Source organism: Myxocyprinus asiaticus, chromosome 1 (genome assembly GCF_019703515.2).
Source record: "Myxocyprinus asiaticus isolate MX2 ecotype Aquarium Trade chromosome 1, UBuf_Myxa_2, whole genome shotgun sequence".
Classification (NCBI taxonomy): domain Eukaryota; kingdom Metazoa; phylum Chordata; class Actinopteri; order Cypriniformes; family Catostomidae; genus Myxocyprinus; species Myxocyprinus asiaticus.
Genome location: NC_059344.1, coordinates 32,759,888 through 32,775,417, shown reverse-complemented (window position 1 = coordinate 32,775,417; position 15,530 = coordinate 32,759,888). Strand labels below are relative to the sequence as shown.

The window sequence follows — 15,530 nt, the reverse complement described above, 5'->3', positions numbered from 1 at the left end:
TCGAATCCTTTAGCAGACTCCTTAGCCTGAATACATGGCTGACATGCCTCACCCATGGGATTAAGTTTATTGACAACTTCAATAACTTTTGGAACTGAATGGGGTTCATCCAAACACCATTGGATCCAGACTACTCAGTGCCAACCTGTGTCATGCCCTTGGGATGTCATACCCAACCAAGAATGTGTAGAGAAGTTAAACTAGACATTGCATGCAGGCAGACACCCTGTATCTCTCCCTCCTCGCTTGACCCCCTGCTTCACATCAGGATGGAGGATGTCCCTGTCCCAATCACGGACCCATCAACCATCCTCTCCATCACACTCACCAATCAAGGAGTTAATCATAGCAGCCACGCTGAAGCTGAGTCAAATTGATGAACTATTAAATAGCGATCACCATAGACACCCTCACTCAGGTGTGTATCAGAAATGAGACAAAACCCATGCCACTTCCGTAAACATACTGGTGATCTTAAATAGCTGGTGGCATGGTCAAACACATCGTAGCAATCATAGCCCATCTAGTACCTGTCTCAGTAATCTTAAATTTGTCAATGTTCAGCCACAACCAGTCTCCCCTCCTGTTACAGAATCTTTATAGCTGAAATTAGCCCTTCTTAATGTCAGATCATTGGCTAACAAATCTTTTTTGATTAATGATCTGATAATTGAAAAAAATTTGCAGTGTATGTTTTTAGTTGAGCCCTGGCTAAACAACACTACAGGTGTAGCAACAAAGATCGAGGCTTGTCCTCCAAACTATAATTTTGATCAGTCAGTCAGACAAAACAGGAAGGGAGGAGGGATTGCAGCCATTCTCTCTACACAGTTTGTGTAATGACAATGACCTGGGTGAATTTACATCATTTGAATATCTTGCTCTTAAGCTCAAAGCAGAATTATCAGTGCTTATCATTACATTATATCGGCCACCAAGATATTCATCAATATTTCTTCGGGAATTCTCAGAGCTGATCTCACTTGGTATTACTAGATATGACAAAGTAATCCTGAATGAAGACCTGAATATTCATATTAATATAAAGAGTGACTCCAAAGCTATGGAGCTCATGAATTTACTGGACAGCTTTGAAATCACCCAACATGTAAATTAACCCACTCATCAGTATGGTAACACTTTAGACTTAATAATAACAACAGGGTTAAATATTGATAATGTTTCAGTAATTCAAGTACCTATTTCTGATCATTATTGTGTGTTCTTTGATGCCAACCTAATCTTAACAAAGGCTAGAAGGGAAGTTTTGGTTCAAAAGCGAGTTCTAGATGGCAAGGCAGAAGCAAAGTTCTCTAATGTTATCAGATTATTTGAACCATACAGATGTGACTGCTCTTTAAATGACATGGTTGAAAATTTCAACAATACATTGTCATCTGTTTTAAATACTTTTGCTCCACTTAAGGTTAAAAAGAGGTCGACTGATAGAATCTCCCCATGGTTAAACAATAACAGTGTTAAAGAGTTTAAGAGAATCTGTCGGGCAGTTGAAAGAAAATGGAGGAAAACTAGGCTGACAGTTAATTGTGATATATACAAAGAAGCCATGACCGCCTATAACAACGCAATACATCTGGCAAGAAACGATTACTTTTCCAAGATTATTACAGAGAATTCTGGAAACAGTTTAATTTATTTTTTCTTGTAAAGCACTTTGAGCTGCATTTCTTGTATGAAAGGTGCTAAAGTATATAAATAAAAGTTTATTAATATTATGTGTGTGCTCTGTTTGAGTGAGTATAATTTGGTTGAACTGCACCTAGGAGGGGGCTGGGAAAATGGGGTCTGCAGAGTAAGCCAATCAGGCTGCATTAGAACTATCAGAGCAGCATTAATCAGAGCCAGTCACAATACTGATCAGAGGGAGTGGCTACTTAACCGTCTCTCACACACGCACATGGCTCTGGAAAAGCTTATTAGGTTACGCAAACTCTCACATGCCCGAAGGGAATATACATTATCCAACAAAGAAAGAAAAATGAGAATCCTAAATTCAGACCAGGGCTTTTTGCTGACTGCTTATACTTTTACTGAAGTGATAAAGGGAGTCTAGGGTAGGGATGGGCGATACCACTTATTTTCTTTTCGATCCGATACTAATAATTTCAAGTCCAATATCGTCAATACCGATACCAATATCGATACTTCTATAATTTTTTTTCCTTGCGAAAAAAATGGGTCATTTAAAATATAATTTTAGTCATAATTCAAGTCATTATTTTTTACATTTGTGAGCCTAACCAGAAAATTATTAGACTTCTGTTTTGTTTGCCCTTACAAAAAATTAACCATGGACTCACTACAGTAATTATAGTTTAACCATGGTATTTAGTTAAAACATAGTTACCACACAATTAACCATGGATACTACTACAATATTACTGTAGTAAAACCATGGTTTCATGGTTACTCCAGGGAAGCTTGTGCTTTAGATGCTGGAAATGTCCCGCCCCTTACTGAAATGTAAAATATGACTGGTTAGCAAATATCCAATCACGTCTGAAATGAATGTTCTGATTGGTGGATCAGTTTAGTCTGACTGTCTGTCTTGTCCGTGCCATCAGTTGCACTCCCGCAGCTCCATGCATGTTTAGAGAGAATCTCTGTACACTAAAAAAAAATAAATAAATAATAATAAAAAAAAAATAATAATAATAAATAATTCTTTATATATATATATATATATATATACACACACACACACACAAAACGGTGCTGCAGCATTGCTTTAGTAGACTGAAAAAGTTCTGGGTCAAAAGACTACTCGCGGTCATACATATCATCACTTATCTTAGGTGGGTATATGCAAAATCCTAAGAAAGATGCCTGCATATGCCTGCGTATGCTATAGACTACACTACTGTCCAGAAGCTGTTTCTCTGATTTTCTATCATTACCTCTACAAGGCACTGATTCCTCTTGTTTGAACGAGCCTTGTGACAGCACAAGCGTTTGTCTGCTTGTTTCTTTCAGCATGCATGTTAAGATGAGCGGAAGAAGAAATAGATCCCATCCTGCACAAGTATTTGCTAATATAGCCTAATCCTTTTTATTTCACTTTGAAGTTTATGATTATTGTTCATGGTAACCAAATAATAATATCCCTAGTTTAAAAAAAAAAACAAAAAAACAAAACAATTTAGAATCTATATTTTTGTGTGAGGATCGATATTTTTGATACAACATCAGTATCGGAAATATCGATACTTTAGGATCGATCCGCCCATCCCTAGTCTAGGGTCTAAAATTATTGTGAAATTTTACTTCCCCAGAATTCAAGTGTATTGTATTGGATGCACCCAACATTAAAATAAATAAAAATATATGGGAAAGTTAATAAAAAAAAAAAAATGTTTATTAAAAGTTGTTAAAGCCCAACCTCTCATTATTACAGTTTCATGACATTTAAATTATTATATGACCAAGCAGTAAAAATACCAGTCTTCAACTCTTATGATGCATTAAAGCTCATTTTGTTACAACTAGCACATGCTATCCAGGTGGCTAATGAGCACAAGGTGCAAACTCACCTGTTATTAGTCAACATGTCATTAACAAGCTGTGAAAAGAAAACTGACAGCCCTTTTACTTTGCCTTTTCTTTCTGTCAGTCTTCACAGAACTCCATAAGAACAACATGGGAGGTCAACCATCACACACATTTGTCTATCATCTTTCATTTCTTGTCAATGAACGGGTGTGGAGGTCAGTGTTTTGTATCCACAGGTGCTAACCCCAGGTTCTGCCACAACAGAGTAGGATGCAAGGACCCCAGAGATAGGAGGCCACAGTAAAAGTGCCACAAAAGACAGACACACCTAATTAACAGAGCATGGGGCCTGGTTTGTCCCCCCGCATGGTGTCTCCTGTTGTCCGTTGGGGGTTTGGGGGGCAATGAGGTGTAGAGAGGGGAGTTGGGGTCTAGTGTTTTTGGGGGGAACTGTCAAAAGATGGTGGTCTGTTGTGGAGGGCACATACCTCCGGCCCAGTCAAGCATTACGATGAGAGAGCAGATCCACTAGTCTGTAAATGTTAGTAGAGACCAGCGCTGATTTCAGGGTTTTAGTCTTAAGCCAAAAGTATTCTTCAGTTTTTCGTGTACACTAGCATATGCGCACAGGCAAATGCTTTAGCCATTCAAAGTTTACTCCATAACTGGACCGTGTGGTATACACAGGCGGTTCACGCATGTATGCTATGACTGCTAAACAATATATTTCTCTTCTGGAGTTTTGACCAATAAAGATGTCTTTATAGTCTTTCAGACTCTAGTTATGCAAATGCAGGTACTGTATCTCTTGACCTCCTCACACACGTGCTGTTGACATACACATCCACTGTTGTTGTTTCCACCTTCATCTCCTGTTGTTCACCAGTGTTTACATCACCTTCTTGGACTTCTTCATGACAGCAATGGCTCAACTGTGAGTGATGCCACCTTGTGGACCCACTAATTGGTGCAAATAATTCCAGGCGCATGTAGCAGACTATGTGTACAGAGAAAGTGCAGTTAGAAAAATTTGGCCTCTGGCGTACAGTGCTTGAGCACTCTGCTAATGACGAAATTTACATCACTTGCCCTGAATGCATAGGCCATACGTGTAAAAACCGAAGTATACTTTTGGCTTTAGGGAAGCTGACCTCATGAGACAGCAAGAAATATTTGTCTGGAGGTATGCTTTTGTTTGCTTTTAGAGTGAGTAGTTGGGGCTTCAGCTAACTTGCTCAAATATATATTTTTTTTTTTAAACCAATAAACCAATACAAATTTTAAGTTTTTGTCAGTGGACTTATATCATGTAATGGGGCACATTTGGTTGCATTTTATTCTGTGATTTCACTAGAACTGTGTGTGAAGGCGTGACAAAGAAGCAAAGTGCGCATCTGCTGAGACGTGCTGCTCTAGAATAGAGAACAGTGAGAGTATATCCGAATATCAGAATCTACGTAAAATAAAGCAAACAAAAGCATACTTCCAGACCAATATTTCTTGTTACCTTTTAAATTTTTTTAACTATTGGAGCTTGTTGAAATAACAACAGGAGTACCGCATAAGCATATACAATTGCAATAGTGTGATTTAGGGCGTTTTCAGACCTGTGGCATGCTTGATTTGTTCCGAAACAGGGGCTAAAATAGTTGCAATGTTCCATTTTGTTCATTTTTAAGATTTAGCTCATACATCGATATAACGGTTAAAATGATGTACCAGTAAAAACGTGTCAAAGGGTACAAATATTCAAGTATTGTTTATGTCATGGTTAGGCAAAAGTTCACCGCATGGTACAGAATGTTCTTTCCAGTCAGAGGTTGCACTGCAAATAAACATTATCCGACACACAGATGGGTGTGAATGCAAAAATTTTTCATTATGGATATTTTTATCCATAATTATTTGCTTCATTGAAATGTAACGGTTCTTACGGTCACGGAGCTCTCTCTTTCCATCTCGCGCCTGCACACAAACACACACACACATAAAAAGTGAAGCCATATTTTATTAAATTATTTCAAAAAGTTGCTGACGCCATCATAGCTTTGTCTGTTCTGCTGCTATCCATAAGAGAGAAGCGATTGGGCTAAGATTACCAAAGGAATTATTAAATAACTCACATTTGAAATGTGCAACTATATCTAATATATTCGCCAAAATGCTATATCTGCGTTTTGATGATGAATTACAGTGACAAGCTGACCTACAGATTTCTACTCTGCAGATACATCAGGTATGTTCATGTTTATTTTTTAGGGATATTTATGAGGGATATTGTTTGGTTCATTGGTCCGATTGCATTCTCACCACAAGCGAACTGCTCCAGAATTTGTTGCAACGTGGTCTCAGACCGATTCTGTTGGTGTGAATTAGAATGCGATTGCGGTGTTCATGCCTATACGACTGAACCAAGGGAGAACACTCACCAGATTCTGAAACAAATGCTGCAAACGAGCCAGGTGTGAAAACGCCCTTAGGAAGCTATTCATGAAGTAACTTTACCTTGTGAAAGTGCGTGATTGAGTATTTATCCCCTAAAGGCTTGCCGTCGAACATGTATGTCCATATGCAGCTTCCAGTGAGTAAAGAAACTGTGTTCAATAAAAACAGACTGATGTGGCTCCGCATTCTGATATAATTTTAGGATAAAAAAGGGGAAAACAAAGGCAGGAAAAATGCTTGGTGACAGAATCACTATGGATTACAATCAGTGTTTGTTATGATATGCAGCTGAGTGCAATGAAAACATTCAGATCAGCTTGAAGTCTTGTCAGTAAAAGAAGCAGCTCACTGGTCACTTGAAGAGAACATAAGACCCGTCATCGGAGACAGCAAGCCAGCTGTGTTTTTTCAGTTTTTGAAGCCTCAGCAGAAAGACTCGATAGTTAAGTGATTAATGACCTCCCATACGCTAATGGGTCCTTCATCTCCCTCCGCCTGGCCGGCGATAATGTTAATTGAGCTCACACAAAATCACTGGAAAAATCGGCTAATATGGCACCGGCTTCACTGACCATAAGCCCCTGAAAATATACGACTTTCTCTCTCATTTTGACTTTCTTTGAAAATCTCTCTTTAGTTTTAAACAAAGGTCATTTGTTTGACTGTGCACCTGTAGGACTTTTGCATTTATCCGCATTGCACATCACATTTTCAATGGGGAAGCTTTGATACAACGGTTGTGCTAAGATTTATTTTATTTTGATGTCTGCAATGTTGCTTCCAAAAGCAGATAAGCTGCTAGCTATTAAACTGCTACTGAATAGTCAACATACTTCATGAAATTAAATGAGCAAGTTCAGAACTGCATAAATGAACAATATATACCAAAATACAAAAAATTGCAAAAGCCTAAACTAAATGCGTTACAACTAACTGCATCTCACTGACAATTAATGTTTCGATGTCAAACGCTGTTAGTTTTTTGTAAAAAGCATTCTCCAAATCAACATACAGATCAACACTGCTTTCAGCAATGCATATATACGTTAATGAAAGCCCATTCCTTTAAACAATTAAATATTTTTGTCATGCTAAACGCATTAAAGATACTCTTATATAATCCCAGTGAAGAACGCATCCATGCGGAACCTAAAATGATGTTTAAAAACCCTGTTCTCAAATAAACAATAACCTTTGCCCTTTTAATTATAAATAAGGGTATAGGCATGTGCCATAGACTCCCACTGAAACACAGCATCTATGGCACTCCGAGAGGCATGAATCTACTGACTCCAACAAACATTTAAACTGATAAAAAAAAAAAAAAAAAAAAGGCTCATGTTAACTGAATGAACTAGATTATTTAAATGCAAATGTGATGGTTAAAATAGATTATTTCCATCCATCAATTTTCTATAGCAACTTATCCTACTTTATGTAGGGTAACGGGGTGCTGGAACCTATCCCAGCTTAAAGATTATTTGTACATAGATAAACATGTCACTGCCACATTTTCAATGAGGTTTTAGGGGAAATTGTGCTTCCCAAGCAGTCTTAAAGCAACCACCACTGATCTCTTACACTCATAGTATCACTTTGCACTACAAGATGCAAAATAAAGCCAACACACTAAATGTGCAACAGTTGAAAAAGTCCTTTGGGCTGGAAAGTGAGTAAAGACACCATGATATCACAATCATTGAAGTCACCTATAGACCGGCATTAGAGCAACTGAATGACAGATAATAGTCTGCATGCAGATCATCAGTCTTAAGAACATGTTCCTAGGGCAAAACCATTGTAAAGTAACCATTTCCATAATGATCTGACTAACAAGGTGTGGAGTTACTCTGAGATAATGGATGGCATAAACCCCCTGATGAGGCCATTTGCCCAGGGCAACAAACTCTAATATAAGCTGTGTGAGAACTATTGGTCAATACCACATGCAGGGAGGAAACTCCTTTAAACACATCCACAACAATGCACAGCCTGAGCTTTCCTCAGCAACACACTTTACCAGTCCTGGCCTCAATAACGGGATTGAAGAGAGGGAGCACAGTAAGAGAGAGAAAGAGGGAATGGAGGGTGAGTGAAAAGTTATAAACTCTCCATAGACACCCTAAGAGCTTCATTCGAACGTGCTTTGATCAATGTTTCAGTTGGCCTCTCAGTGAAGTGCAAACACAAATGTACACACACTCGTACAGAAAAATAGCACAGAAGAAGAACTGTTATAAGTAAATAAACTTAAGATAAATAGATATCTGAAAACAGAAGCCTGTGTTAAATTATTATAAAGGTCCAAATGCGAAACTGCAAACTACCAGTGCATGCAAACCAAAGAGCAGCACTACTAAAAGTACCATGGGTTAGACAAACGCTCCTGTTATATCACCACTACGTTCCTTAATGCGCCTCTTAACTCCTACCTTTCCGTGGCTATATCCGTTTTCCTGCTCAGCTAAGACGCTGGTGGTCCCATGATCAGTACATGGACCGGCGGCCGTCATCCTTTTCTCTCTCTCTCTCTCAGACTGACAAAATGACAGAGAAGAGAGCGCAACTAGCACCCACTCCCCTCCTCTCCCCACCTCCTTGCTATTCACAGGCAAATGCAAGTCTAAATACTAGATGGGTCTGCCCCAGCAACTTCACTAGAGGGGGTAGAGGGCAGAGAGGGAAAGGGGGGGATGGGATAGGAGGGTGTCTGTCAATAACACTATAAAGCCCTTCACTAGATAGGGCAAAGGAAAGAAGGGAGTAGGGAGGCTAAACCTTGGCACAGTGGTGCCGACTGGACCTTGTGAACCCATATGCAGACAGACTGAAAAATCTGGTGCAGTAATGGACTGTGGAAAACTGAGGCCAACAGACCAGACCTGCTGATGATTCCTATTCACACACATCCATACACTTATGACCTGACTGCAGGAAATCATGCATCATACTATAATCATGTGAGGGCCGGTGAATACTTCCACTAGTGAATTCAATGGAACACATTTACATTGAAGGGTTAATCCATGCATTAACTAAGTTTGAATGGGATCTGTATTGTTGCTGTTATTTCGGCTGTGACATATTGCTGCCATTCAGCTAAAGTGAGATGAGAGGAAAGAGAACAGCAGAAGGCATGTGGGGAAAGAGTTCATTCCTTGGAGAAATGGGGATATCAATAACCTGATCAATACCCAACCGCTTACAATATGTTGCACACGCACGCACACACACATCATTCTAATACATCACAACTGCTGCGTATGTCACTGCTCATTTGATCAATTATGTTCTCTTTGAGAATAAAATTGAGATTGGTGAGGTTGAGACAGAGGCACATTTTCTCCTTTACTGAGACAAGTTTCAAGATATAAGAGATAAATACTTCAAACAACTCTTAAATCTCATTCCACAATTTTCTAAACTGTGTGGAAAAAGATCCGATGGTGTTTCTTGGGGAGGAAAGTCACATCTCTTACAGCCAAATTCCTAGTTGAGCTAAACACCTTCAAAAACCAATCACTGCTCTGATCTTAATATTCAGTAACATACTGTACAATAGAGTTTTCCTAATTTCTAATAAATATCTTGTTAAATTTTTATATTTTATTTTTAATTGTATAATAATATGTTTTACCATTACTGGTACCTTATGTTTTTCTTTTCTCTCACTTTGTTCCTTTGAAATGGAACAAAACTTGAAATTGAATAAAACTTAAGCAGGTCTCTTGCCTGCTGTAAATTATAATACTTAAACATCATTTAGCAAATATTAACAGTATTTACAGTCTCTGTGGTAGAGGCAGAAATGCACTCATCATTTTAGTTTTTAGCTACTGAGCAGAAGCCTGTAGAGTGTTAATTCAGTTCTTCAGTGGAAGGCTGGGCTTAGTCTTATTATCATTATAATGATGGGCAACACAGAGGTGCCATTTCCTCTGCCTATCCATGTTGACTGTATGTGTTTTGGACTGAAACCATGTATCAGGAATGGAGGAACATTTACTCATAAAAGTATAGCAATGAGTGACATCTTAAGTCTCCATTTTCAAACACTCATGAGAATCTGAATGATTTCAAAACACAATTCAAGAGTTCACTAAATAAAAATGCTAGTGATCTATTTTTTTTTTACAAACTCAAATCAACTAGCCACACATCTGGTGTTAGCTACAAAGAAGAGCTTTATCCTTAAAGGGATAAATTACCCAAAAATGTATAATTCTGTCATGATTTTCTTTCTTCTGTGGAACACAAAAGGCAGATTGTTAGGGACTGACAGCTTCAGTCACCATCCACTTTCATTGCATCCAATTTCCATCCAATGTAAGTGAATGGTGATCGAGGCTGTAAGTCCCTAACATTTTGCCAAACAGGTTCTTTTGTGTTTCCATTGCCATTGTATTGAAAAGACAGGTTGTGATATCCATTAAAACATCTCCTGGGTTCTGCATAAGAAAGAGAGACATACAGGTTTAGAACGACATGGAGGTGAGAATAATCTAAATTTTTTGGGTGAACTATCCCTTTAACTCTTCTTTCTCTCCCAGTCTCTCTTTCGTTCAGCTGGCATCTAGTCAGTCTGACACTTTTCCATCAAACAGTAGAAATAATCAGTGATTCCTCACTCCCTGCTCTTATACACACACACCGGCCATCTGGAGCAGAAATAAGCCAGTCACACACACACACACACGCACACACGCACGTACTGTCTGCTGTGCCCCAGGCTGTATCACAGGGCACATGCTCATCATTCTGCTGTCACTTTCTGCACTGCTGGCTGCTGTGATTGCCTGCGGGGCTCTCATCCAGACAATACATTGTCAATATTATGTTTGTCACCCAATGTGTGTCAATGAGCTCATACAGGACTCGGTAAGGTCAGAGAAAATTCATTCATTCATCACACACACAGAGTCACTATAGGTGTTTATTTGATGTCAAACCTTATTGGTCACAAAGAAGTGAAATCTCTTTTAATTCTACTTTTTTGGGGGCTTTTGCCAATTAAGATATTTGAAATGATTGCATTGAGAAGGGACAGTAAATAATGGGGGGAAGGAAAGGCGATGGGACCAGGACATCCAACCCATGTCTCCCACATGAGTACCACAGCTTGACATGTCTGGATCATGCACTAACCAATAGACCAAGTATACAACTACAAGAGACTTCTGAGATTTTGTGATTTAGTGCCAGTCAAATGTATTTTAATAAACCAATAGTAATAAATCACACGTTTTGTTCCAGCTCATTCATTTCTTTTTTAACATTTGTCATTGCTGTCCCGACTGTAGTGAACTTCGGATGTCTAGCATAGCTTCAGCATGAAGTGTTTCATCTCTTGTGGGACGATTTCAGCTTCAGCTGTCATATCACACATTCTTTATGGTGACTACAATCCACACTGCCCAGCTCATCATACATGCCTATACCAGCTCCTAGGCAACACACTCAAACAGACACTGTCTAAATCTGGGATGAGCCGGTCTGTCAAAGACAAATCAAGCAATAGACCTCTAGATGTGGTGACTAACTCACATGTTTGTTTCTCTAGCAAGGTGACGACTTCACTTCTATTGTTTTTATACTGCACTCATGATATTTTCTATCCCCTAACCTCACCCCTCAACCTAACCCTGATAGAAAACTTTTTGAGATATGAATTAATTTTTGTTTATTAAGTTGTTTTCCTGAAAGAGGCTCTGAACTTTCAATGATCTTTCATGTGTAATACACACACACACACACACACACAAACACACAATGGCCACAAAAAGCTAATAAACACCCTATATATAGTGTTATGCTGAATACACAACCACCAGTGTAGTTTAATCCACAAGTCCTGTCAAATTAATGAAAATACGTTCACAAGAATGTGTGTAAAGCGACAGTGTTTCTACTTGATTTTCTTCTTCAGCAAGTTAATATAAATTAGCCAAAAAAAAAAAACAATAATAATAATAATAATAATATTAATTCACCACTACAGATTATAACTTTGGCACCACTTTGATTTAATTCAAAGCTGAAGTGTGTCATTTTTGTGCTGCTAGCATCTCCAAACAGAATTGGTGTCGGGCTGAACAGAACATTTTCATTTTCAGTTTCAAACAAATAGAGAAATGTTTGATAGCTCCATAACTATAGATGCAATCATCATTGATTCTAGATATTAAGATGGGATGCAAAAACTATTTTAACATAAAACAATTACACATATCAGCTTTAAATATTTAAGGCAGCAAGTAAATTTTATTTCTCAATTTTAGTGGGTTGAATTTTTTACAGTGTATTAATGCGAGTGAGATTAATTAGCACCAATAAGTTCCACAAGTGTCATCCCGCTGAGAGCTTCTTTAAACCATAAAAAGACTCTGCAGTGCTGCATGCTTCTGATCTCAGACCTCTGGAGATGGCCTCAGAAATATAGAGGTTAAATATGTGATCAGTATGAGACTGATCTAGATACAGGCAGTTCTATGTAAATTAAGCCAGCTTTACTTTAAGCCCAGCCCTGTTAAAACTTTTCACAAAATCTGCCTTTGATTAATAAACAAACACACACACTTGCAACGTTTGTCAATATGCCAACAGATGGCAGGAGAGGGCTGCATGAGGTCCCCATGCCAACAGGGCATTGGGATTGTGTATAGTAGATATGATGAGTCAGGGAAGAGCACGATGATTATGCTAATGATAAAATCTGATAGTAATCAGCCAACAAGACCATCTACTGTCCCTGCAGTGGCTCAGGGGGGAGACACTAAAGACAGAGTCCAGCGTGCAACACTGACCCAATGCCACTACAGAGGAAAAACACAAGCAACTCTTCAGAATAGTCTGATCATAAAAACAATCGAGTGTGTGCGTGCGTGCATTTGTGTTTGCTTGACATCACTCCCAGTTAGGGATTTCCGTAATAGCTGCAGCTTTAGAAACACTGCATTCTTTTCATCGGAACTCCAGTCTGACTGAAAACCTACATTAAGTTTTCCGCCATTTTCTTCACATTTTTGCAACTTAAAAGCGAGTAAACTGTTGATTTTAACGCCAAATTGTATAGTAGTCCTTTAGACTTTATAATTTTCTAAGAAACCTGTAAAGAATAAGCAAACTAGGACAAGACTTTCTTTCTTTTTCTGCAGCTTTGTTTGTCTTCTGACTATAAAAACAAACTGTCAAGAGGTTATGTAAGAAAACTAAAAAAAATTAAGGAAAATTGTTACAACATTCAGCTAAGGTCCATCAGCAAGGATGCAAACTCATGAGAGTTGAAAAAGATGAGAAAATCATAGCAGGTGATCCAAATGTATATTATCAGTTCATTTGTTTGTTCTATTTAAAGCTTTTTGTTGTATTTAAAGGTTTTAAGCTTATAGTGACCCTTTTAAATAATTTTAATAACGAAAATGTAGAACATTTTAATGCTGATTAATGAGCCTAGGACTGTCACAGACACAGGTGTGTTTTTTTAGGACACCTATTTTTAGAACACCTAGTAGGGGTTTGCAGCAGTTTTAATGAAATCCTGCACATGATATTCTGCATCTTGACAGCGAATTAAAATACGGCCAAAATTCTGTCTAAAAGATCATCATGACCACACAATACTAACCAGCATTTACACTTTTAAAAACGGAAAGAGGTTAATGCCAGTTGAACTGGATTAATCCTCATATGGGTGAGACAGTGACAGGTTATAATGGTCAGATAATAATAGATTTATACACTACCGGTCAAAAGTTTTGAAACACTTACTCATTCTTTATTATAATTTTTTTTTCACATTTTAGAATAATAGTAAAGTCGTTAAAACTATGGAATAACATAAATGGAATTATGGGAATAATGTTGTGACTAAACAAAATTCAAAATAAATCAAAAATGTGTTATATTTTAGCATCTTCAAAGTAGTCACCATTTGCCTAGAATTTGTAGAAATGTACTCTTGACATTTTCTCAACCAACTTCTTGAGGTATCACCCTGGGATGCTTTTTAAACAGTATTGAAGGAGTTCCCATCTATGTTGGGCTCTTATTGGCTGCTTTTCTTTATTATTTGGTCCAATGAATGGTGGTTAGTTAATAAGACAGCTTTTTGCGCTGAAATACCAATGTGCAAAATTGCCTAAACTTTTTTGTGAATTCACCCCTGAATTTTCTAAGAAGTATTTTTACCATAAAAAAGTGCTACAACAAAAGTTTGTGTGAGTGCCACTACACAGTTGCAATTATAGGGTGTTCATGGTTAACACCCAGAGAACAACAAAGAATTGATGTCAAAAAGAGGTGTAAAAAGAGCAGAAGAAAGAATGAATGAACAAGTCAGGTCTTGAAGAGACAACCAGCAAAGGTTAAACTATGAGCTACTGGTGGCCACTCACCTTGTCAAAGAACTCGTAGAGTCGGATAGTCCTGTCAATTTTGTCCTTGGTGTCTTCAACTCGTTGGGAGAAATCACGCAGATGGACCCAGAATGATCGCACCTTTACCTCGTATACCTGAAGTTCCGCGGAGGAGATATCCTCCCACCTCTCTAAACGCTTCAGCAGAGCTTCACCGCTCTTACAGTGCTCCTGAACAAAACACACACACACACACACACACACACACACACACACACACACACACACACACACACACACACACACACACACACACACACACACACACACACACACACACAGTGTTAAAGAGTGAAACGGTATGAAAGCAGAGGGGGCGAATAAGGTGACCACTTAAACAGTGACAAACACTCTGCAGCTTGTGTTGACTCAATCAAACCAATGTTTGACTCCTGCAGTAAAATACTTCAAGATCACACAATGCTGCAGTCCAAATAAAACACTGTGAGGGATTTGTTAAGAAAATACCAGGACTAAGCAAAATCCCAAGACATAAAGTAGATGCTGTGGCCAGAGGTGGGATGCAAAGTATGTTTAATAAGAGTTGACGTACATATGCAGCTGTGTAAAATTCTCTGAAGACAGTCTGTTTATGATGTAACTGCTCCAATGAATCTTCCAGCTCACTCAGTGTCTGCAGATGAGACTCTCCTACCTCCTCTATCCACTGACTCACCTAAGAGACACACAAACAAACACATTACATCAGTTAATCCTGCTGCGGTCCAGCTTTACTCTGTTAATTTTCATCCAAAATGACTCAGACTAAATACATTCATAAATTCACAGTGCATTTATTACTGATTCCTGCTCGGTTTCCTTTTTGTCTTTATAGAAGTAGACTTCAAAAACTCCTGTTATCAACTGAAACATGAGCACACAAACACATCAATCATGTGTGCCATATGATACAGGTGTTGTGGCACTAGTTTAAACTTTCTCATGATGTGCATGAGTGTGTATTTTGTGTTTGCTTGGGGAATATGTTTAGGCAACTTCCACTATATCCATGCCAACAGGATTTTTTCCACTTTCTGCCATTAAAACAATGAGATGAATAAATCACCAGCACAGTGAGTGTGTAGCTACATGAGGCACTTTGTGAGAGTTGTTGCGTGTGTGTTTACAGCATTGCAGTACAGTGTTCCCCATTTATCTAGC

General features: G+C 38.4%; 1 protein-coding gene across 1 annotated transcript in view; it reads right to left on the bottom strand.

Annotated features, from left to right (window-relative positions):
• Positions 1-15,530, bottom strand: part of LOC127446483 (uncharacterized) — a 111,064-nt gene that overhangs the window by 16,240 nt on the left and 79,294 nt on the right. The window contains exons 12-13 of the mRNA XM_051707450.1: positions 14,923-15,045; positions 14,349-14,540 (exon numbers count right to left, since the gene is read on the bottom strand). Coding sequence (XP_051563410.1) covers positions 14,349-14,540; positions 14,923-15,045 — 315 coding nt within the window. The remainder of the gene's footprint in view (positions 1-14,348; positions 14,541-14,922; positions 15,046-15,530) is intronic.